At 41.5% G+C, this 23,786-nt stretch overlaps 1 protein-coding gene across 3 annotated transcripts in view; it reads left to right on the top strand.

The window, feature by feature from the left end:
- The window catches only part of ap3b1a (adaptor related protein complex 3 subunit beta 1a), a gene marked incomplete at its 5' end in the record, with an annotated part of 58,050 nt that overhangs the window by 15,234 nt on the left and 19,030 nt on the right, over positions 1-23,786 (top strand). For 2 of the 3 annotated variants that reach the window (XM_080510682.1, XM_080510683.1), the window contains 16 exons: positions 1,786-1,968; positions 2,221-2,376; positions 4,036-4,133; positions 4,233-4,287; positions 4,361-4,432; positions 5,369-5,431; positions 5,527-5,659; positions 5,751-5,860; positions 5,968-6,144; positions 8,449-8,635; positions 9,821-9,951; positions 10,713-10,871; positions 11,186-11,364; positions 13,585-13,735; positions 16,250-16,298; positions 16,725-16,828. In XM_080510682.1, the coding sequence (XP_080366808.1) occupies positions 1,786-1,968; positions 2,221-2,376; positions 4,036-4,133; positions 4,233-4,287; positions 4,361-4,432; positions 5,369-5,431; positions 5,527-5,659; positions 5,751-5,860; positions 5,968-6,144; positions 8,449-8,635; positions 9,821-9,951; positions 10,713-10,871; positions 11,186-11,364; positions 13,585-13,735; positions 16,250-16,298; positions 16,725-16,828 (2,007 nt within the window). Of the gene's footprint in view, positions 1-1,785; positions 1,969-2,220; positions 2,377-4,035; positions 4,134-4,232; positions 4,288-4,360; positions 4,433-5,368; positions 5,432-5,526; positions 5,660-5,750; positions 5,861-5,967; positions 6,145-8,448; positions 8,636-9,820; positions 9,952-10,712; positions 10,872-11,183; positions 11,365-13,584; positions 13,736-16,249; positions 16,299-16,724; positions 16,829-23,786 lie in introns of all 3 variants that reach the window. The other variant, XM_080510681.1, reaches the window with a different exon arrangement.

Below are 23,786 nucleotides of genomic sequence, written 5' to 3' on the forward strand. Positions count from 1 at the left end.
AGGAATTCCTAAATGTTGAAAAAAAAAGTTTTGCGTTGCACAGAAATCGCTTTTTTATTTGGCAACAAAGCTCACACTCTTGAACTGTTCATTTATTTATTCTTAATCATGACACATTTTTAAGACTCTCTCCTGCTCACTTTTGTGGAATGAGCAGAAGAGCTGAGTTTCCATCCCGTCAAAAATGTACCAAATCCCACTGCTGTGCAGTTCAGCAATCATTCAGCACTTTCTCACCAACATACTCTGGCTCTACTGCTAATTCCACAAATGTATGTTGCATACAAATGTGGAGCCATTTCGAAATGAAATAAACATGCTTTCCATTGGTAAAAGTTATTGCAAAGAAGCATTGCTGCAGCATATTTGTATATCTCCTTTAATGTGCATTTGTTTAGAGTTTTCTTCATGACTGGAATGAAACAGACATTTAATATCAGCTGCAATGTTAATAGTTGGCAGAAGCAGGCTACAGTGAAGCTGTAATTCCCACCAGTCCCTATTTAGAAGTATGGTTAAAAAAAAAAAATCATTATGGAACGACTCATTACAGTCTTAGAGTAATTCTACTGATGTTTGCAGAAGCATAAAGTGTGCATAATCACACTACTTTTATTAGCTGTCATTATGTTTTGACTGCCAGTGTGGTGGATGGGTGCCGTATGTGTTGTTTTCAAAGGCTGCCGAGATGTCCCTGCAAAGTGAGTGTCGTTGCTCAAAAAAACGCACAGCATCTTTGCATCCCTCCCGACAACAAATGTAACATCATAGATCGCTGTATTACCGTAAAATAATCAAGTTGTCTGAACCTCCAGTGATTCATTCATCAGCGCTGACGTGTGAATGTCAGAAAAGCTAATCATCGCTCGGGCTTTAAAGGTGGAGATTTCTCAGGGAGTCTGCAGACGGCGGCCGTGCACGTGCGCACGAGCCCGCACAATCAATGCAGGCTCATGGGCGGCCCTGATGGGTAAATGCAGCAGGTTCCCGCTGGGCCACCGGGGGCCAGGAGGCTTTAATTGGGAGGACCAGATTCAGCTCCCTCTCCCTCCATCTCTCTCACCTTCTTCGCCTGCCTTTGATAATGCTGTTTGCATATTAATACGCCGCGGTGTCACTCACTCAGCCTCTCAGTCAGTCAGTCAGTCAGTCAGTCAGTCAGTCAGCCAGTCAGTCAGTGAGTCAGTCAGTCAGTCAGTCAGAGAGGGAGTAGGCGGGTGGGGGTGTCGGGGAACGCAGCAGATAAATGGTTTTTTTCCCCCTCCAACCACAATAAAACATAGTTGATTATTGGATCTCTCAGCTGCTCCTTCCTCCCGGTGGCCTGTTTTCCCTTCGTATTAAACATTTACACATGAGACAAAACTCCTACTGATGAATTTATTTCACACATGGGGCTTTCATAAAACTTTAAAGCATTTTCCCTTCCAATTATCGCCTAACTACTTAGAGTCTGAACTGCGTGTGTAGTAATCAAAGTTGTAAATTGCCATCGTGTGTGTGTGTTTTTTTTTTTTTTTAAAGTGCAATTATACTACTTTGTAACCTGGGTCATATCCGTTAACCACTGATTTATTTCTCCAGAGTTTGTAAATTACAGCTTATTAAAAAAATAAAGTATTTGTTGAAAGTGTCTAACGTAACTGCTACAAATCGTCCTCCTTTCCATTAGCTCGTATGTTAATAATAGGGGAGAGATGTACATTTCTCTTGAGGTTGTTTTTTTTTTTTTTTTTTCTTTCTTTCTTTGTTCTTCACATCTCCTCTGAACTCCTTCCTTTGCAGCTGGTGGCCGGCAGCGTGGTGATGGCCTTCGACGAGGTGTGTCCGGATCGCATCGACCTGATCCACAAAAATTACAGGAAACTCTGCAACCTGCTGGTAGATGTGGAGGAGTGGGGGCAGGTGGTCATCATCTCCATGCTGACACGCTACGCCAGGACACAGTTCACCAGCCCCTGGAAGGAGGTCAGGCCCACCTGCTCCCGCCAGCGTTTAGGACTGAAATGAGCATTGGTTCAAACCCATAAATGCAGCAGTAGATCACAAACATACAATTTTTTTTTTTTTTTTTTTAACTGTCAGATCGTTTTGGTTGAAAATGTGCTGTTTAAATAGCATTTACTCCTCATAGCGCCACCTGCTGACAACACAAAAACCCAAATTGCTATGGAAAGGTCACAGCATTGGTCTGATGTACTGTTTTTTTTTTCGTTTTAGGGTGTAGAGTTTGACGAGAACAACGAAAAGGCTTTCTACGACTCGGACTCTGAGGAGAAAAGAGGCGAGATGGAGTCGAAGCCCTACATCATGGATCCGGATCACAGGCTGCTGCTCAGAAACACCAAGCCTTTGCTGCAGAGCAGGAACACCGCTGTGAGTCCACACACCGCCTCCACGCCACACAAACGGGACACTGTGGCTTTAAGAGTAGACCTGGGCATTGCGCAGACATTTTATGAAAACGTAAAAAGTTCATGCTACAGTAATATTACATCATGAAAGTATGGCTTTTAAGCAGAAGCATGAAAGGGTGATTTGCTCATCTCAAGCAATTGATTGAAACAAAAGTCAACAACGCTCTTGGGTATACCACAAAAAAATGGATTTCTGTACAGTGGGGATGAGCTTTAATCAGGGAACTGCACTTGGCCGTCATCTTGTGGGGACATGTGCATTCAAACGTTTAGAGAAGGTCATATTAGTGCATTTTAGGTTAAACCTGAAATCTCACCCAAATGCTGAAGATATCTAACTTTTTGTCAGTAGTGTATATTAATATAAAGCAGAATTGAGTGGCTCTGCTCACCACTGCAGTCCTCAGGTCATGTGCCTACGACTCTGAGTCGACACTCATGTGATATATAGCTGATAGACATTAGGCGAGTCCAAGCATGAGGGATATTTTTACCCTGCTGAGAGATATATGCACTGATCAAGGAAGTGAGTGCAGCCTCGTATCTCGGAGAAAAAAGTTAGAACGGCTAATGTCGCTTCAGCCCGCTGTATACACTTTCTTGGAATGGAGCATTAGTAGACACATTTTCTTACAAAAATGTAATACACACACAAGCATACCCACTGAAGTGCACCCCTCTAAGATGAAAGAATAATACAAAAAAAAAAAAAAAAAAAATATATATATATATATATATAAACACATTGAGTGCAGATCTCCATCATCCTGGAGTCTCAAGGTCTCTGTCGCTGTGGAGCAGCAGGAGGAAAAATGCTCCCAAATGAAAGTGTTGATTAAAATGTGACATGCTGTGTCTTTACTGGTGATGACGCGGTGACATCCTCCATCTTCATCGATGCCTGAAGCCTTTCATTCTGCCTGCAACGATGGACACATGGCCTGCTGCTGTTTTAAAGCTCTGCTGACTTATTACCCCCCTCCACAGTCGTGTCAGTAGTGGCTTTGTGGAGCTCTTAGAAAAAGCAGCTGATGAAAGGACTTTTCTGTTTACCCTTGAGGAGACGGAGAGTGATGCGCTCGTGAGACTTTTGCGAGGACTTGAAAATGCAAAACAGCTGCAGGTGAAGTATTCATACTGCCAGTGATTTGCGATGGATTGGAACAAAAGCATGAATGGTGTCATATTGTTCCATCAAAAATCCAAGTTTATAATTGAGACGGCGAGGAGAGAATCCCACTGCTTCACGTGAGCTGCAGCTACAACAAAATAACTTCCCAATATATTTTAGGCTTGTTTGCTTCACTGAAATTAGGCAAATTCTAAATGATCAACAAAGTAATGCAATATTGTTATTCTTCAAGGACGTATTGGCTCTTCTTTATGGATTAATGTATAGTACCTCCAGTTCTCCTGCAAAAGATTTTCGAACGGGAACTTTGAAGGACATCCTGATGACATTTTTTTTTTTTTAAATGTCTTTAGGGATAGTATCAGGTCGACCATTGCAAGAGAGACATAATTAATTATTGATATATTCTAATCAAAGTCATTAAGCCACTTTCTCTAAGAAGATATTTAAAGCTCATTAAATACATGTCTGTTGTGATGTTTTCAGGTTGTCATGTCCGTCGCACAGCTTTACTGGCATCTTGCTCCAAAACACGAGGTCGGCGTCGTCACAAAGTCTTTGGTTCGACTCCTGAGGAGCCACAGGTAAACGACATCCCACCCCTTTGATCGACGGGCCACATTCTCCCTCCGGTGCTGGAGTTTGTGTTCGTACCTGTGATCGTCTTGCCTTTTTTTGCGCAGGGAGGTGCAGTACATTGTGCTTCAGAACATCGCCACCATGTCCATCCAGAGGAAGGTAGGTGTGCCGGTGCCCAGCAGCAATGTGACGCGTTCAGATTGCCTTCATGACACGAGTCGCCTCCACACAGGGGATGTTCGAGCCCTACCTGAAGAGTTTCTACGTGAGGTCCACGGACTCGACGCACATAAAAACACTAAAGGTAGCTAGCGCTTCTATTATCCGTTTTTTTTGTTCAAATATGATTTCAAATGAAAGCTTTGAGAATATTTCAATTACAATTATAGAGCTTGTATTTGGATGTCTTCTTATGTAGTCATTTAAATGAGCTATAAATTGGGAGAAATGGATGCCACTGTTAAAATTGAAAATCAAATTGAATTCAGAATACATTTTATAAATTTTTTTTTATTTGTTTTAAAAACATTTTCCTATACTCGGTTTTATACTAAACCTGAATATAAGTGTAGCATACCAGTAAAGAAGTCTAAGCCTTGATTGATAATCTTATAAGTGCCATATTTACCAAAGAGACTCTGAATTAATTAATCTTCTAATCAACTTATACCTTTTGCATATCTCAATTCACCTTCCAAAATGAAAAGAAGTAAAGAAAACTGTTCAGTTTTTGAAGCTGTGTTGCGAAGGTAATGATAAATTATTTAAAATACGGACTCTTGGAAGACAAAATGTCTTCTATATTTTCTAAACAATTGAGTAATGCTTTGAAGCAAAATATTTTATGAAAAATTACTTGTGTGTGAATTTGGCCTTTGCTTCTTCCTCTAACAATGTCAAAACATGCTGTGTTCAATGTTGGGGAGTCGTAAAATTCTGTTTATGTATTATTTATATGCATATATACAGTTATGACTTTTTGTTTGAATGGCGTGATAGACAATTTTGTATTTGCACAATTGACCAAAATGCAATACTTTTGCTGGAATATTATAGTCGGATGACACAAAACTGTTAAGAAAAAAGGGGTTATTCTGCAACTGATGTTTTTTTTTTTGGTTTTTTTTTTTGGGGGGGATAAAATACAAAACATTCTTTTCTAGAAATCTCGGGGAGGAAGAAGTCATGTCCATACCTACCTCTAGAGAGTGATGTATATTGATGCATTTATCTCTTGCAGTTGGAGATCCTGACTAATTTAGCCAATGAAGCAAACATCTCGACTATTTTGAGGGAATTTCAGGTGCGTTTTTTTGTTTATTTGTTTGTTTCCCCGATGGCGATCGACACAGGCAACAAGCAGCACTTTCCATTCACCGATGATTTGATTTTTTGCAGACGTATGTGAAGAGTCAGGACAAGCCGTTTGCAGCAGCGACCATCCAGGCCATCGGCAGGTGTGCCACCAACATCTCCGAGGTGACGGACACGTGTCTCAACGGCCTGGTGCTGCTGCTGTCCCACAGAGACGGTAAGATGCCATTTTTGTTACGTCTCGTTTACTGCACTGAGACTTTGCACGGATCCGTTTATGTGTCAACTTTATTGTTTTGGGTCTGTAGAGACTGTAGTGGCAGAGAGTGTGGTGGTCATCAAGAAGCTGCTTCAGACTCAGCCCACACAGCACAGCGACATCATCAAACACATGGCCAAGCTCTTTGACAACATAACGGTGCGTTTCCGCAATGCATTATTGACACCGTTGAGTTGAGTTGTTCTAAAATGTTAGGGGACAGGAGCTCCTCTTATTCTGGGATTTTTTTTCACCTGAAAACACAGGTTCCAATGGCCCGAGCGAGCATCCTCTGGCTGATTGGAGAGTACTGCGAGCGGGTGCCCAAGATCGCACCGGACGTTCTCCGCAAGATGGCCAAGTCGTTCACCGCTGAGGAAGACATTGTCAAGCTGCAAACGGTCAACCTGGCTGCCAAACTCTACCTCACCAACTCTAAGCAGGTATGAAATAAAAGTAAAGCACAAAACAGACACACAGTGAAGAGATTTGAGGTTCTATAATTCTACCTGAGCGGAATGCAGCGCAATATGTGACTTTCACACATAGACGGTTCCTATTTTTCCATGTGACGAGGACAACATGAGTGACGACGTGGGGTACGATGAAAGTGAAGACATAAGCTGAGAATAAAGATGCAGGAAAGAATAAAGACATGGCATGAGAGGAGAATGAAGACGTTCTCAACAGAGGTTGTACTATAGATCAAATTTTCAATGAGAGGATGGCTGAAGATGAGAAAAATAAATGAGGTTGGATGAGAGTAAAGAAATCAGACAAGATTTGAATTAAGATATGAGACAATGAAATGTGTTAAAGGGAAAATAAATATGTATTATTTAATACATACGATATTACTTCCTTGGTCCCCGTTGGTGAAATAACTTTTCTACATTTTACCCACCCTATCCGGTTAACCTCAATGCCACATGCTCAGGGACCCACCGCGGTAACCTGTCAGGAGTGGGATGGGAACCTGCGACTCACCCACCACTGCTCCCAATATTCACTGTATAATTGCATTGCTGCAAAATATAGAAGCCTACAAACACACGTGGATATATTCATGCACGCAAACTTGAATATAAATATGTTATAAAGTAAAAGGGACAATTTTAGAGCCATAAAAGCACTTGTGAAGTGTGTCGGCGCCCCAGGGTCCCCGACCACCATGTGGACCACATTGAGCATACTCTTGCTTTTTAAATGTCAGAACGGGTAGGAGTTGTCTGTTGCTTCCTGCTTGTTAAGTTGCTTCATCTGATTTCATGAAATAGCAGCGAGCGCCAGAAAGTGCCGCGTGCATCTGCAAAGCTTGTGCACATTTATGTATGTGGCGCAGCAGGAATCATCTCGACACCTGTGTGCATTTCTTCCCTTGATGCAGCTCAGTTCATTTGTGGCACAGTGGCTGTTTTCAGTCTTTAGCCTCATCACAGCTGTCTCTTTCACTTTTTTTGCAGAAATGCACGTGTCCTCTGCAGAGAGCCTTCGTTTCCGCTGCTTTCCTGACAGCATTTTCGAGAAATAGGATTTACTACTGTGTATGCACTACTTTATACCTCATTGGGAATGTTGTTGATGAGGGGAATACGAGCAGCTCCAGTGAGACATGTTGCTTCCTTAATAGATAATTAGCTGCTCAATAGCAAAAGTGAACTGCCCAAAATACAGATTTAGATTCGTAAAATAGTCCCGATATAATACTACTTGGAGATGGGAAGTTAAATTGCCTGATCCGTGAGGCTGATTTTGGAAATTATTCTTTAAACTTTTTTTATTTCGTCAGCCTTCTTTTGGAGTTAGAAGACCAATTTCAAAACTGAGCCGTCTTAGTTTTAATGTAATGTTGCATCCCTTAGGAGGATCTTGGCAACCGGAGGCCCATTTAGTCGGGATGGGGTGATGGTGGCCTCTGAGCCGGGTTTATGAGCCCAGACGCTGCCCTCTCAAACGATTATTGCTCTTCTCGGTCCTCATAATGTGCTGGGGAAGAGGGAGGAGGCAAGATGGAGACGATGCAGTAAAAAAAAAGAAAGAAAGAGGATTATAATACAGGGCCTTTCATGGCAGCAGCATCTTTAATTTTTATGCCGGCTTGAATAATTTATGTTAGTTGAGTGCTCTAACTTGGTTTCTCTTTTTTATTGTCGCTTTTGACGTTGAAGTTGAGAGATGTTTCCAAAGTAGGGTGTCATTTGGTCAACTGGCAGTTTGTGGATGAAAGAAAGGTTTTATTTGATTGAAAACTAGGGTTCAGTTGATGTTTGTCTCACTTCAAACACACAAAGATCATCTTTCTGTTTGTTTGATGATGGATCTTTTTTAACAGGTTAAAAAAAGGATCTTCTGTACTTTGCGCGTTTGGTACACAACGTTTATGATGGCGGTTTTGAATTGAAGCACTGATGTTCTCCCATCTTGCAACACGTGGGGTCGACTCCTTCTTTCACTGATTTAATGCAGAAACTGAACTGATTAGTCCACGAGATGCATTTTCTTCGTTAAGTTATGATTAAGTCTTTATATATACAGCAACAACAATGACTCCTCAACACTCTACTAACCCCGACTGAAAAGAAAAGTAATTATACATTGCATTGTCCATTCTTGAAACGGAATGAGGTTTACACCACTTCTTATACATTTCTTCCTACTTGGCTGAATCTGTTTCAGTCTCATCTTGTGCAATCTCCTCAGCAATATTCTCCGTTTTGATTTCACGTCACACATTCTGATCCCCACAGACCAAGCTGTTGACCCAATACATCCTGAACCTCGGCAAATACGACCAGAGCTACGACATCAGGGACCGAACACGTTTCATCAGACAGCTGATCGTACCCAGCGAGAAGAGCGGCGCCCTCAACAAGTACGCTCGACGCATCTTACTTGCCCCCAAGCCAGCTCCGGTGCTCGAGTCTTCCTTCAAAGGTACTATAGAAAATTGTGAAATCATCTTCTAATCCTTCTCTTCAAACCTATTACCTCCCCTCGGTGTCCGATTAGCTTCTACCTCCCCCCCCCATCTCTGCTTTTGTGAATCATCTAAGCAAATCACTGAATACATTTAGCATAATCTGCATGCATAAACCTATTGGCTGTCGTTCCAGGAGCATGCCAAGCTGACTGCGTTTTTATTATTCTGCTGCGCCTGTCTCTCTGAAGGGCAGTTAGGTCAGACTCCTTTACCTCGGACTAATGAGATGGGTAAATTGTAGAGCTAATCTAACCTTTTTTCCGACACCGAGATGCTGAAAGAAATCTCCCCTCATTTGTCTGTCTTCTCTTTCTGTCTCCCTTCTCGACGAGAGCAACACAAACTGCCTGCTGCAACATTAAAATTCAGATGCAGTTTTCACCTACTGGATGTTTATGGAGATGCTTAACCACCCCTGTCATTCTTAATATTCTCTTTTTTTGTGTGTGTGTGTGTGTGTGTTAGCAAAGCACTGATTTTTAGAGCGTACCTCCTGAGGCACTGACGCTGATTATCTGCTTGTGCTGACCACTGGGGGAGAGAGGGGAGTAAATGAGTGTACTCACAAACACAGTGAGGGGATAATAAATGCATGTGAATGATGGAAGAGATTATAGTTATATAAACATACCACCAAAAGTGAAGGAAATGCATGTTTAATAAACAGTCTGTAACCATGCGTTTTTTTTTCTTCTTCCCCCCCCAATGAATAGTTATATAGTAAGAAATCCTGTTAATTATACTGCGGCAGTTAGAATTGGCACGCATCTGTAGAATGCCAATTTTTTTGAGTTTTTGTATGGGAGCAGCGCACCTGCTTGGCTTTGCTGCTCATCCCACAAATGTACGTCTTTTCGAATGAAAAAAGAAACAAAACAAAAGGTCTATAATTTCTCACGATGCATTGCTTGAAAGCAGAAATTTTGGTAGTTTTAGTGTGATATTTATTCATTATGGACATTCAGGTAATGGCTCCGTCATTGAGAAGAGACTGAGGTTATCGCCAGCGTGCCCCATTTCTTCACCTCTTATTACATTTCTTGTATTTTCTTTTCTTTTAATCATGTAGTACTCTTTGTACATCCCTCGTATTGTTAATCCGGCGACAACCTTTTGCTGTCTTCAATTTCACTTTCCAGATCGCGATCGTTTCCAGTTGGGAACTCTCTCACACAGCCTCAACATCAAAGCCTCGGGCTACCAGGAGCTCTCCGACTGGCCTGCTGTCGCTCCCGACCAGTCTGTGAGGAACGTGGAGGTCATTGAACCGGTAAGTTATCTGCTTTCTTCACACGCTAACCAGTGGTGGTTAAATGAGTTGTAGTAATTCCCATTTATAAACGTTGCCGCTTAAGTTTGTCCATTACAAGTATACACATAATATGCACATGTACAATAACTTGCAGGTATACAAGGCCTTTTTTTTATAGTGAACATATAGAGTATGTGAATGTATACAATATATCTTTCTTTCTTTAAGTAAACCAATGAATTATAGCCAATAAATATACTCTTCTGCAAAGTTCCCGAGTTATCAGTTTCCAGTCTGTCTTGTGATTTAGATCACATTTGGTCTTTCTTTTTGTAGAAATTAACATTCGTGGTTGCCCTCCATTCACCTGAACGACCTTTTGCTTTGTTGCATGTTAAAAACCAACCGTAACAAAAATGAAATAGTTTTGTTTTTCAGCCCGCGATACTATCGATTGTGCTTTTTCTTTCAACTGCACCTTAAGCTTCATCCTTGTTAGTTTGTGGCATTTCCTGGAGAGCCCAGTAAAACTATAAACTACAATAGAGCAGTAGCGTCAACAACCATTTTTTTCCCCCGCTTGTTCTCTCCATAACGAAGGTATCATAACAAATGTTCTGAGTAATGTGCAGGACGAAACAACATGGCATTAAAAATGATGTATTTGATTATGTCATTTTTAAAAATGTATTATTTTGAGTTGCTCCAAGCACAAACTCAAATTATTAAAATAAAAAAAAATAAACAATTGAATGCCTTCCTATGGTGTCGGTTTTCAGGTCCAGGAGTGGACACCCACAGCCAGTAAGGCCAAGAAACTCAAGTCTGAGGACAAGTTCTACTCTGATGATGAAGAGGAGAAAGAAAATGAAAGATCTGGCAGCAGTGGCAGTGAAGACAGCAGCAGCAGCAGCAGCAGCAGCAGTGAAGGTTTGTTTGTCTGTGTCCTAAAGCCTTTTCGCAATCGATATCGAGGCAGAAGACTTCCTCCAGAACTACAGGACATTTAAATTGTGGTTCCTCATAGAAATACCAGAGGTCCCAGAGCCCCGAAAAGCTTTACATGCTGAAGTAAAAAAAAAAAAAAAGCAGGGTTTTTTTTTTAATTGAAGGCTCCCACATTTGTATGTTAGTGAGAGTGGTTACGTTTAATATCAAGCTGTAGTGTTTAAACAAATCAGAGGGGGTCTTCAGCCTTTCATTATATTGCTAAATGGAAGCTTATATGCTCATGTTTTTTGTGTCTCCAGAGTCGGGCAGTGAAAGTGAGGAGGAGAGCAGCAGCGAAGAGTCAGCGAAGACTTCCAGTGACACTGAGAATGACTCCAGCGGTTCTGAGAGGAGCTCCAGTGCATCTGAGTCCGAACAGAAAGCGAAGAAAAAGACCAAAAAGGCCCCGCGAAAGAAAATGAAGCCGGCTGCTCCTGACAGGTACGCCGAAGTCCCAACTGTCTGCCGGAGCCCGAGCGCATCATTTCTCTTCCTCGTGAAAATGTCCAGATGCTTCCTGCTCCTTTCTCGCTCGGCTAATTAGACAGGTGTGTGTTTACGAGTAGCAACAACAAATGTGAGAAGTGCTCCGCTGCATCACTAATCTCAGCCTCCATCTGTTGAAGACCGGCTGAGTGACAGCCTGGTTTACATCTTCAGTTAATTATTTTCTCCTGTTCTCTCAAACTTTACCTGCCAGGTATTTGCATGTTACTTTATTTTCTGATAATTTACTTAGTATTTTTAGTTTGTTTTCAAGAGGAAAAATGTGCCACTGGTCATTTGGTGAACCAGGTATGTTCAAGTTACTGTGTGCCAAAAACCCGCAATCTTGTTTTGGTGTGAACATGTCTGGGTGAAATCAAAATAATTTACACATAATGCAGCCAGTGTGGCTATCTGTGATTGTATTGCTTTCAAAATTTTTTTTTGAAATTAGGTAACTAGTTTGAGAGAATTCGAGGCTTCATGTGAAGTTGTTTGAGGCGCTATAAACATTTTCACAATTTTTCCAACTGTTAAGGTTTAAGAAAATATTCATTTACATGAGCCGAGATGTTTAACTTTACTAAAATACGAACATTTGCAATCACTCCATAAAATTAGGAATGAAAAGGAAAAATCTAGATCACTCAACAAAGTAAGAGACGGTCTTAAAGTCAATACTGTGTCTCCACAACCACTCCAGTTCAATTCTATACTCCCTCTTTTTATTTTAAATAATCCCCTGATTGATATAATAAATACGCAAGTGACAGTCCTTTAAGAGATAAAAAGCTGATATTCACTGTGAATGCTGTCCCTTTAACCAGAACAACATTTGATCTAATCCTAACCTAAAACTCGGTCTGAACCATGTCACCCTTCTGCTAGAAAATGTCATATTTTGTCCTGGGGCCTTAATATTTACCTCCAGTTGAAAATCCCTGTCATATTAGTGTACACACTAATGCATTCTGGAGCCATTACATGGACTTCCATTCTTTTCAGGCTGTTTTGATTAAACCATCACTACTTGCATAAACTGGACTCTAGTTTCGCTTTTATCTAACCTGAGAGTTTCATGTTTTCCCTCATGTGGGCTTGTTTGCTGTCCTACAACAGTGACAAGACTCCATAATATAAATGTGGTCGTGGACGTGTTAGCGTTCGTGTGTATATATACACACACACATACACAGTCCGAGGCTGGCATGGCTGCAAGAATGTCGTCACTGTGAGTTCCATTAACAAGCTAATCAAGGAGAATTTTCCTCCAGTAGCGTAACCCACATTTACATGGCTAATGGATAATGACTTTTGATTGGTCATTTAGCAGCCTGGTGTTACCAATGAATGAGATTTGAGTCATTACTACTGAATATGCTCACGCTCTTGCACACCGCCAAATTTAGTTTCTTGTGCACTCTACTTCATTTGCTCACGGACACACAAACTCACACCGATTGTACCTGCTCCTGCTGTGTGACAGGCCGCCGGCTGACCCTGTTCTCTCCATTAGAGAGTATAATTAGAGCAACTCACCCCAGTGCTCAAACACACACAAACACGCACACACGCGCATACACACAGTAATTAGAGCAGCTCACCCCAGTGCTTCCACAACAAACACGGCATAATGCCCTCATTATGGCCCAGTCATTTCAGGCAGGGCCTAATCAGGCCCACAGTGATTTATATCACTTTTTCCTGTTCGCAGCAAATGAAATCTGTAGGCCAAATTAATACTGGCTTTTCATCATCGCCCAAGTTAAAAAGCCAGTTACCGTCACAATTCCCCTCATTAATTTAACGGCTGAAAATCCCAGGCAGGCGGAGTAAACACTCATTATCGAGACAAATTGAAGAGGGACAGAGCAAGTGAAAGAGAGAGGAGAAAGATGGAAAAAATCTTTGTAGGTGAACGCTACATTGAATTAACTTCACAAACAAACAGATTGATCTCCGTTGTTTCAATGCTTTCAGTTTAAATAAAGGAGGAAGAGAAAAGATACAGTTGGGTTTATTTGTGACTATTTGTTTTACTTAAATGAAAGTTTGTTTCACCTAAAAATCTAATTTTCAGTTCTGTTTTCTTCTTCTTCTTCTTTTTTTTTTTTTTCAATGCATATGTTGCTCATATTGATCCCATGTCTGAGATGGCTCTCCTATGTGCTGCAGTGAGTCTGATGAAAACGGGAATGGGCCTGTAAAGCAGGAGAGCAGCTCGTCAGCCGAGACCTCGTCGGAGTCGGAGACGGACTCTGAGGAGGACTCGGACTCTGACTCTCCTCCACCCCAGAAGAAGAACGACGCAAAGTCAAAATCAAAGGTGATGCAGTGATTTTAAACAGGTTGTTGGGGCAATATTATCTCAGGTTCATAGATTGTGAAACTAAGTTTTATGTTAAATAAAATTTGAAAAATGTTATTTAACATTAGAAGCATTCAATTTGAAATACTGATGATTGTACTGTTGTGGCCTGAAGGAAACTGCTCCAAATACTGATTCAAGAGCATTTTTCCATACCTTCTTTGAAGAAAATGTTCAGACAACAGCCATTTTCCCCATAAGTTAGCATTTATAATAAATTGGGGCAAATAACTGTCGCAACACCTCAAAAGAATGATGAAAATGCCAAACAAAAGACGATCCAGGTCCAGGATGTTGTTTGGATGCAACATTTAAATGCATTCTCAACGTTTATAAAATAGTTTTTATTGAATTGCTAAATAACATAGGGTATCTTCTGATTGAGCTAAATTAATTTAGCACGGCTTACATGCAATTTCTCAATCACTTGCTGCACAACTGTATCTTTTTACAGTCATAAACACTTCAGTACCTTTAAATCAAATAGAATAATTAAATAATAGCAAACAAGTTTTTATCCATGCTGAAACTGGATCTAAATAAAAAGGTTTAAATATCTAGCATTCAGGGATGGATGTCATATCTGTCTCGCAGTATTGTTCCAGGAGACAAAAGTATTGCTCTAGTTATTCATTATCCCCTCATTGCCTGTGTAAATCAACAACACCAGATATTAAAAATAGACCCCGGTTTACATTGATGTGTGCAGCCATGACAACGCACTGCATGCCACTGTGCTTCATTATCTGGTGATAAATACAAAAAGCTGTCGACTTGGAGCTGATAGCAAACATTTGAGTGCCCTTGCAAAGAAAATGACAAGAAACATACATTTATCAAGCTGTCAGGGATATCCCTTACGCAAGATATTATACATTTATTATTTACAATACATCGTGTATAAACCAGTGGGGAGAATGTAAATGGGATAACAGCCTTATGCTGTTGTGTTGAAACCTTCAAAGTCGCAAATTAGATTCTGGAATGTTGCTTGGCTTTGTGGTATCTCCATTTTTTCCCCCCTCTCAAGTCTTTAATTTGCACCTTTATCTGCCCTCGCACTCTTTTCCTTACCAGTTTTGCTCATCACATTATTGCTCACCCTCCGTTTGTTTTTCTGCACTATGAAATTCTCATTTCATACACTTTATTTGGGCACGGCCTATGAATTATGTATCTTTCTTGCCCTCCCTCCCCGCTCTCTCCACATACCGCTTCTTCCTTTTAGTAACAAGGTTTCCGTCTCTATTACTGCCACCAAGCATCAATCAGAGAAAATCTGATAAGATACGCCTCGAACTTTATGGTTTGTTTTCACTCTCACTCATTCTGCTGGTATCCACTTGTGTTTCTGTTCCCTCTGTCTGCCTCTCATCCCGTGTTTGATCAGCCCCGGAGTATGCAGGGGGAATTTTATGGTTCTTTATGCGACGCGATCCGAGCCAGGAGAGTATCGAGAAGGGTGATAAAGACATTAGTTTGTTTAAATGGGTTTTTATTGGAGCCTTTTTGTGCTGCGAGTTGAAAGCGTCTGCGGTAATTCCCAGCAGTCAACAGCTGACAAGCCAGTCGCGCGAACGTGGTTGTGACACGAAACCGTGCGTGACCGACGACTGAAGGGTCCCGGCGTGTCACCTATAAATCCAGGCAGGCTTTCTTTCTCCTCCTTTTGAGGACGGATGTGTCGCCACCTGAGAAGCAGCACTGGTGGTGATGCTGGAATATCTGCCGGTGACCTTGGGGAAACAATTGTAAAGTCTTCCTATTATTGCAATCGGCAGTCATTTAGAATCAACTCGCTCCACTCTGAGCACTTTCCAGTTTATGGCACGAAATGCTTTGTAGCCAATATTCTAAAACGTATTTATTGTGTCTCTGTAGAGACATTACATGCCGGTTAGCGTAGCCGGATCAGCGAAACGAGAAGTTGGTTTATGCCTAGTTTAGCACATAGCCATTCTCCTACACTACTCCATCAATGTCGTGGTTACATAACAGGTGAGCGAAACAAGTTGACAAACGTTAATTTTCTTGATGAAGCCGGTCCACATTTGCACATCTTGTCTATAAAGGAAGTATGTTGTTTTTGAATCATTGTAAAACAGTCACGTTCAGCTCAATAAGAAGTTTAAACGTAACCTCTGAAAGTTTTCTATTCATGAAAAAAAAAAACACCACTTGGAGAAAAGTTACGCTTGTGAGTAGATTCTCATTCACGAAAGGAGGAGGAGGAGGAGGATGCACGAGAAAGAGGTTATTGGAAGAAGACGATCTCTTATGGTAACCCTTTAAAATACATCTGAGACATTGTCAGAAAAGCCATTTGTTACATTAATCGTCAGTTTTCCCTGGTTAAGTTTAAATAATAGCAAACAAGTTTTTATCCATGCTGAAACTGGATCTGAAACTAAGTTATCTTTTACGCCTCATGCTTAGTTTCTCACTTTCTTGCTGTTGCCATCCTTTCTTTAGGCGACAGGGAAGCCAAAGAAGGAGGTTTCTCTCTTGGATCTTGATGATTGTAAGTTTTTTTTTCCCTTGTATGTATTGAATATGTAATAAAGAATGAAGTTTTTAGTGAAGACATTCAATCTCCCATCTGCTTATGGGTCTTTTGTGCGGTTAAACGATATCACGAAGGGGTTAATGTTGAGCTCAAAGTTGGGCTCACGTTTGTCCGTTCTTTAGCAAGAAATTAGTTTTAACAAGTGTTGCAGATGCAAATGAAAGATGAACTCAAGCATATTAATAATTTCGATTTTCTTTCGATAATTGTTCATTCATTCGAGGTCTCCACAAATAAATTTGACATATTTTACAGTGTTTTTTTTCCATATGTGTGTGTAATTCCTTGTCTCACTTTGGTCATTTCCTGTTTGCTGATCACAGTTTTCTGATATGAATACATTTGATCTTGAAACCGGCCTCTCATCGTCATTTCCATCAGTTTCTCCCGCGCCGACAAACACGCCCCAGTCCTCGGCCTTCTCCCCGAGCCTGCTGTCCGACCTGGAGGGCCTCTCCCTGTCCAACGTCCCCGCCGCCATGCAGGTTAGTGGTTTCACACTCCTGAGTGTGTTCATGTCTCAGCATTAGAGGCACACCGGATGACATTTCCTCCCGTCTCCATGTGTTGTTAAGAGTCGATTGTTCCGTTCGTGGCCGACACTGACGACGGTACAGCGGGGCAGCGTATGAGTTGGTGAAATGAGCCTCCCTCTCCCTTGTGGAACATTTCAGCTCCAGACGCCAACTATTGACCTTTCCTGCCTCCTTATATTTATAGCCAGTCAAGACGGTACAGCCGCTCTGCCTGTTTCCTGTATCTCTTATAGTCTGTCTTTTTGCTCTTCCACACCCTTGAACTCTATTTCTGTGTCTCATCTATAAGTCCACCCACCACGCTTCCCTCTCTCTCTCCCTTATCTCTCCCCTCCTCCTGTCACCTTCCATCTCTCTCTGTCAGATGTTGCGTCCCCCGTGTCTCCATGTTGTGTATATCTTGATGGTTGACCTTTCCTCGTGTGACGGCTCCTTTCTCTCCCCGGTTTGTGAGCGGCTCTGCTCGTCTTGTGTATTTTGTATCTTGTCTTTTCTTCCCCCGGGAGACGGGAATATGTCCAGTCCATTTTTTTTTTTTTTTTTTTTTCCACCTTCCTGCGGTTGCTGTCTATTTTGTGTCACTTGAAGCCAGGTCACTCCGTTGTTTGAAGAATTTGAATCCACAAAGGGTTTAAATATTTGCTCATAACATTAGCTTTGTGTTGTATAATATGTTCTGTTTCTGTTCAACTGTTTGACACGTACATTTTAATTGGATTTAATTAGATACATGTGATTAATCTTGCTGTAGGTAAATGACTTGAAATGAGCTTCGATGTCGCAATTATTGTATTAATCTCATAAGTCCATCATTTTGCTTGGTTCTGTTCTCAAATGGCTTGTTTTCACAAAACAGTTAAAATCGTTTTAATCAAGCACCAATTGATAATTTATTTAGCGTGGATTTTCAGATGGTCTTTTGCACATTTTATTAATTTCCCATTAACATGATCTCCCTGACAATTTCCAGCTCTGTGTCTGTTTTACATCAAAGAAGTAGTAATTTGTGAACCATTGAGGTCATTTACTGAATTTAGTGTGAAAATCTTGCATAGAATAAGATTTTTTTTAATCCAAACAATACTTCACATTTACCACCACACAAAATAAAGGAGAACCATCAGAAAGAGTTGGAAAGTTGTATTGACAAAGTCTATTACTCGTTTATGTGGTTGAATTTGTCCTTTTATATTATTGAATCAGTTGGATTGAATTGTGTTACAAGTCCGTTTTTCATCAGCAATTAAGTTGAATGAACTAATTAAAACTGTGCCGAGATCTTGACCATGTGTGCAGACGTCCCATTAGACCTCATGATGTTCGACGACCTGCCGCAGAAACCAAGCATGAAGTTGGAAAGAAAAGCTCTGTGTGATTGTTTAATTCCTGCTATTTGACGGTATATATTAATGCAAGACATCAGAAAATGACATAAGCTCCTGTGTCCTGGGAACACACGTCACTGTTTTTGTACGTGTAATTTAATCGCCCACTCCTGGCACACAGAATCGATCCTCACACTTTTTACTGCAGTTTACCGAGATTAAATGTTTTTTTGAAATTATTGTGAAATGAATGGCCTTTCTCCTGAGCTGAAAAATATTTCGTTCACGCCTTGTGACTTTTCAGTGTCCGCAAGTAACCATCAATTGTTTATAAGCCAGGTGTGCTATATTTGGCTTTGCTTGAGTTCCTTTCTCACCAATTTGCTGAAGAAACGATTAAGATTAGATCACAATGTTTTAACCGAGACATTGTGTTGGGAAATCGGTGCACTTCCAGCTCTCTGGAATCATCAGATCCTTACTACGAGACCTTCCCCAACACTTTAATGATTCTTTTTGCTGACTTGAACTCGGGCTTTTGCGCCACAAATGCATAAAGTCTTACTAAAGATTAAGCTGTAGGTGCTCTGTCACTATAGTGGTGAAGATTTTTTTGTACAGTATTGTATTTTGCACAGTTTAATGTCTAGGTTTATATTTCTATTGCTTAAGTTTATTATAGTTTTATCGTATCTCTATTTTTAAGTTCTGTGGCATTCAGTGTGGGCGGCAAAGTAAGAATTTCATTGTGCAAGGAAACATGTTTCTTTACTGTGCATATGATAATAAACACTTTGAAACTTTGATCAAACCAGACAATGCAACTGTGAGAGAATATGCACACAGCTACATAAAAATCAAAACAAAGACACTCAAGTATGACAACTATTCTCAGAAACAGATTTTCCTGCCTAAAATGTCTCTGAGGACTGATCTGAAGAGTAAATATGCAGCTAGTTGTGCATCTTACCTCAAATATATTCGGCAGGTGAAGTTGACATTGCTAACTTTCATATTAAAGATTTCATTTCTGGGGAAACAAAGAGACAAAGTCGTGATTTTGAAGTAGCTCTTGTTATAACTTATTGTTATAACCCACAAGTTGGGTCAGAGTGGAAATCTAATTTCTCAAGTCTCAACTTTTTTTTTTTTTTTTTTTTACTCTAAATAGTTGCACGTTGCCCATTTTATCGCAGCGTTGTACCGTCCCAGATCTTCTGAGGCACTTGCCTTCGTGGCGAGTTGGTCTTAATATTCTGCGTCCGCCCCGGCAGTCCCGACCGCCTGTCACTCAGTATGATTGACAGCGGCTCTCAGGCCAGCGTTTATGCAGCACAAGTCTTGTTAGTCAATTTCTTCTCCTCAGGTGAAGGCCAGAGAGTAATAGAGAATAGAAATGCAGATTAGAACAGGGAACTTTTTGCACATCAACATCTGATTTAGAGTCAATTCTATGCATAAATACATGATGGGCAACGGGATTCATAGACGAGGGTAAATAACCTCACCTTTATTCACACAGCCCCTCCCCGTGCATGCTCACTGGGGCTCTTTCCCCACACACACACACACACACACATACACACACACACACCTGTACACTGGCCTCAGTGTCATTTCTATTTCTCAGCAATCTGCCCACAGAGGCAGCGAGTCTGTCTCAGCTGAGCGCTCGGGCCTTTTTAGAGAATTACTGCATGGTTATCAAAGGCATTTAGATTAACCCTGGTCACTGTCTTTGACCCACCTCCTCCTCTGCCTCCTCCTCTGCCTCCTCCTCCTCTCCCCAGTTTCTGCATGCAACCGCTCCCTCTAATAACATTTTGACATTAGGATCTCTCACAAATGCCTCTTAAATCCCCTCCCCCCTCGCCACCCGTCCCGCCGCAGCCCACCCCCAAACCTCTTCCGACCGCTGTCCGTGTGTGCGGCGGGGTGGCTCAGGCTGATAACTTTTCATTCATAATTAGCAGCCGGCGAATGGGGCTGCGTTGGAGGGAAATTGAACTGTCAGCGGCGGGGCGCAGGGCGTTTGACCCCATCACGCCCAGAGGGGGCCATCATAATTTGTTCATTTGGTGTCCATCAGGCGGGCGCCAGCGCTCCCCCTCCTCCTCCCACGTCTCCCTCCTCACCCCTCTGACCTCCCCCCCGCAGTGGGCTCTGTGGGTTCACGTCTAATTATGAATCAGCAGGAGGACCTCCAGCGCCACGAATATAGCTGCTCCTGCCCTCCAAACCTCCTGCTGCCACTCAAACGGCAGAGATTGCCTCTTAAATAGGAATAAACGCGCACACGGAAATAGCCAGTGAGAGAGCGGCGGCCTGGGAGGCCGGCAGGTACTTTGAGAATGTTTTAATGTCGCCGTTACATTATTTTCCATCTTATTAACTACTTTTTGTAACTACATGCGACTCGGTGTCTTTATCAAACATGTTGGTGTCTTTCTGCCGTTTGCGTTTGATCTTTTCTAAGCTTCTTTCTATTCAGTCGCTTGCAAACCTTTATGCGCACACATCAGCCACAACATTATGACCACCAGCCTGCTCTTGTAGGAATCTCTCCTGCTGCCAAGCCATGGAGGCATGGACTCTGTGTGCTTTATGTTCTGTAACCTTGCAAAGGGCCACACGCATCAATAATCACTTTCTACTTGTGAACCGGTTGTAGGACAAGCCACCAAGACCTTCTGAAATCTCAGTATTAACAGTAAGTGTTATGTATAGAATGTGTACAATCATGAAATTATTAGGTTTTTTTATTTATATTAGTGTCATGAGCCTGCTGATTACTTACATTTTTAGTTACATTGACTTCAACTCTATACACTTATTCTTATGTCCATCTAATTAATTAGTTTTTCCTCTTTCTTTTCATGTCAGTCTACCGGGAAAGAAAAGGATGAAAATGGAAAATGTGAATGTAAGATAACCAATAGATAATGCATAATACGCCAATCATCTTTGGGGTTTATAAGGCTGAATCTCATATGATTGTGAGTCAGTGTTTCATTAATATTATTTATACAATGAACAGCAGTTTAATATTTACTTTACGTTTAATAAAAAATTATTAGATGAGCGCAGCGGGCGTCTTATAGCCATGCAAATACAGTAAGACAACCAAACTTAGTTTATGGGTCTGAAATGTAATTGGTGATGAGTGCTTGTCAGCTGCAGTGTTATTCATATTAAATATCTTGACAATGCAATGAAAGTGTCAGGAGTTTGTTAGCAACACTTGAAAAACTGGATGAAGGACACCAGTGTTCTCGAATAACAGTCCTCCATTATTGCTAATTTTCTATAATGAAAATTTTCACAATTAATCATTTCAGAATACCTAATTTACTGACAAATTGGCATAAATTAACTAACCTCTGTCTCTTGTGCGCCAGAGAGACTTCTTGTTACATTAAAGTAGTTTTAGGTAGCTGTAGTAACGTTTATTTAATTCAATTTGCCGCCAAGGTCTTTCTGACGTCCCTCAATTAATTGTCATCTCCTGACAGAAGGGAACAATTAGGCCGCTAAAGTCAAACACATGTCCCTTACCTTAATGCTCAGAACTCTTGTAGAGCATTAATGAAACCCCGCCCCTGGTTGTTTGAAGCAGAGGTGGCGTCTGAAATACAGAAATGGATTTTCAATACATGCCCATACGTCTCCGCATACAGCTCGCTCCTCTTTCTTCCTGAAATTGGCCGTCTTACGTGCACCGCGAGAGGCTGCCCGGCAGCCTTTTTTGAATATGTCAGCGGGATTTTCAGGTCATTTGCCAGAGAGGATGCTGGGAACGCGGCGTCCGGGGCTGCTGAAGGTGACTGGAGGTGTCTGTGTCATCCATCACAGGAGCTTCCTTTAAGTTGATGCATAATAGAGCCTCTCAATCAACTTCCTCGCTCATTGTCACCTCCCTCCTTTTGTGTCCAGGGTGGAGACTGCAAGCCAAGCCCAAAGAGAATTAAAAAAAAAAGAGGTAGAGTAACACAGGAGTCAAGGTTACATCCCTCTTCTTCTCTTATTTACACTTGAGGTGTTATGGGCTTGCGCTGCTTAACACAACAACAATGGATGGGCCTGGGGGGGGTGGTGGGGGTGGGGGGGTGTGTGGCCACGAGTGTCAGGCTTTAACTGTCCACTGTGTCAAATTGGTGATAATAAGCAGTTTGAAGCCTCGTCCTGTCGCTGCACGCCGGCTCTTCTCCGCTCAGCTCAGGGCGAGGTGACAAGACGGGACCTTGAAGCAGGATGTGTCTGTCAGGAAGGTAAATCTCCGCCGTGATGGGGTGGCAAACATTACGGCGGGCTTTATCGACACGGACTGCTCTGACACGTCCAAAAGTGGCCCAATAAATTTCCACAGGCTGGCGGGTGGCGTGACGGGCGCTTGTGAGGGCAGAGCGGCGTTACGGCACGGCAACAAATGTTTGTTTGACCTCCCTCGCAAGCGCTCCGGGGCGGCGTGGGCACGGGGGACTCTTACTCGCCTGACAAGAGGACAGTGAGACGGTGTTGTTGATTGGAGGGTTTATTCTCCACCTCATAGGGGTTTAAAATTTTATGACGCTGCTGTTCATGCGCTACTCAAACGGGTCCAGGCTTAGTTTTGCTATTCAAGACCAAATAAAAGAAGCTCTCAATCATTTTTTTTTTCTTTCTTCGATTGATTGTATTGGTGAGGAGTTGAAAGAGATTTGGGGATTGAAAGTCATGATGATGTTTTGCTGGCTCAAGAAAAAACTTTTGTTTTATTTTAAGTGAAACAGTATTTGTAGGTCATTCTTCAATCAGCAGTTCTCAACAACACCAACAAAATCTGATTTGACAAAAACATCCTGGTGAAGCAAAGTGTGAGCAGACACACGAAATGGCAGGAAAAAAAGAGAAGCAGTTTCCCAGGCCTGCTCAAGATTCACAGATATTCAAGATGCACCTCAAGGTTGCGAGAGGCTTCAATCTGGATGACAAGATGTGATAAAATAACAAAGGAAAGGTCAGCAGTAACCTTTCACTAATAGTTTTGTTCTCTGGGAATTGTTTGAATAGCAATAGAAGTCATAATACAACACTAAACAGATGATGGCAGCAATATTTATAGCAGTGAGACTTGCAGCAAGTTAAGTTCATGTCTTTGTTGCCAGTTGAACAGAAAATGAATTAAAGACACAAATGTTGAGGATAAGTGTTTTCTTTGACTAAGACTGATGGAAAGCGTTGAACTGGTGCACAATATTAACTAAACATGTTAGAGGTGGTTTGTTTTCATATTTCAATGTTACTTGCAATGACTAAATCTAATAATATTCAACGGTACCTCCAGGCCCAATTTCTTTACAAAACCAAATTTCATCACAGGCATGTGTTTTCCCCATCATGTTTTTGATCAACTTTGCTGATTTTTGTGCCTTTAAAATCTGTTGCCACCACATATGATGCAATATTCGATCAGTTAATGCCACAAGATTTTTTTAATTTTGGGAAAAGAATCGATTCACTCAACTTCCTGTCTACCTTGAGCAACTTTATGTAGTCATAAAGCATGTAGCCAAACCATTCCAGATGTAAACATGTGTATTAGT

Source organism: Blennius ocellaris (genome assembly GCF_963422515.1).
Source record: "Blennius ocellaris genome assembly, chromosome: 15".
NCBI classification, from domain to species: Eukaryota; Metazoa; Chordata; class Actinopteri; order Blenniiformes; family Blenniidae; genus Blennius; species Blennius ocellaris.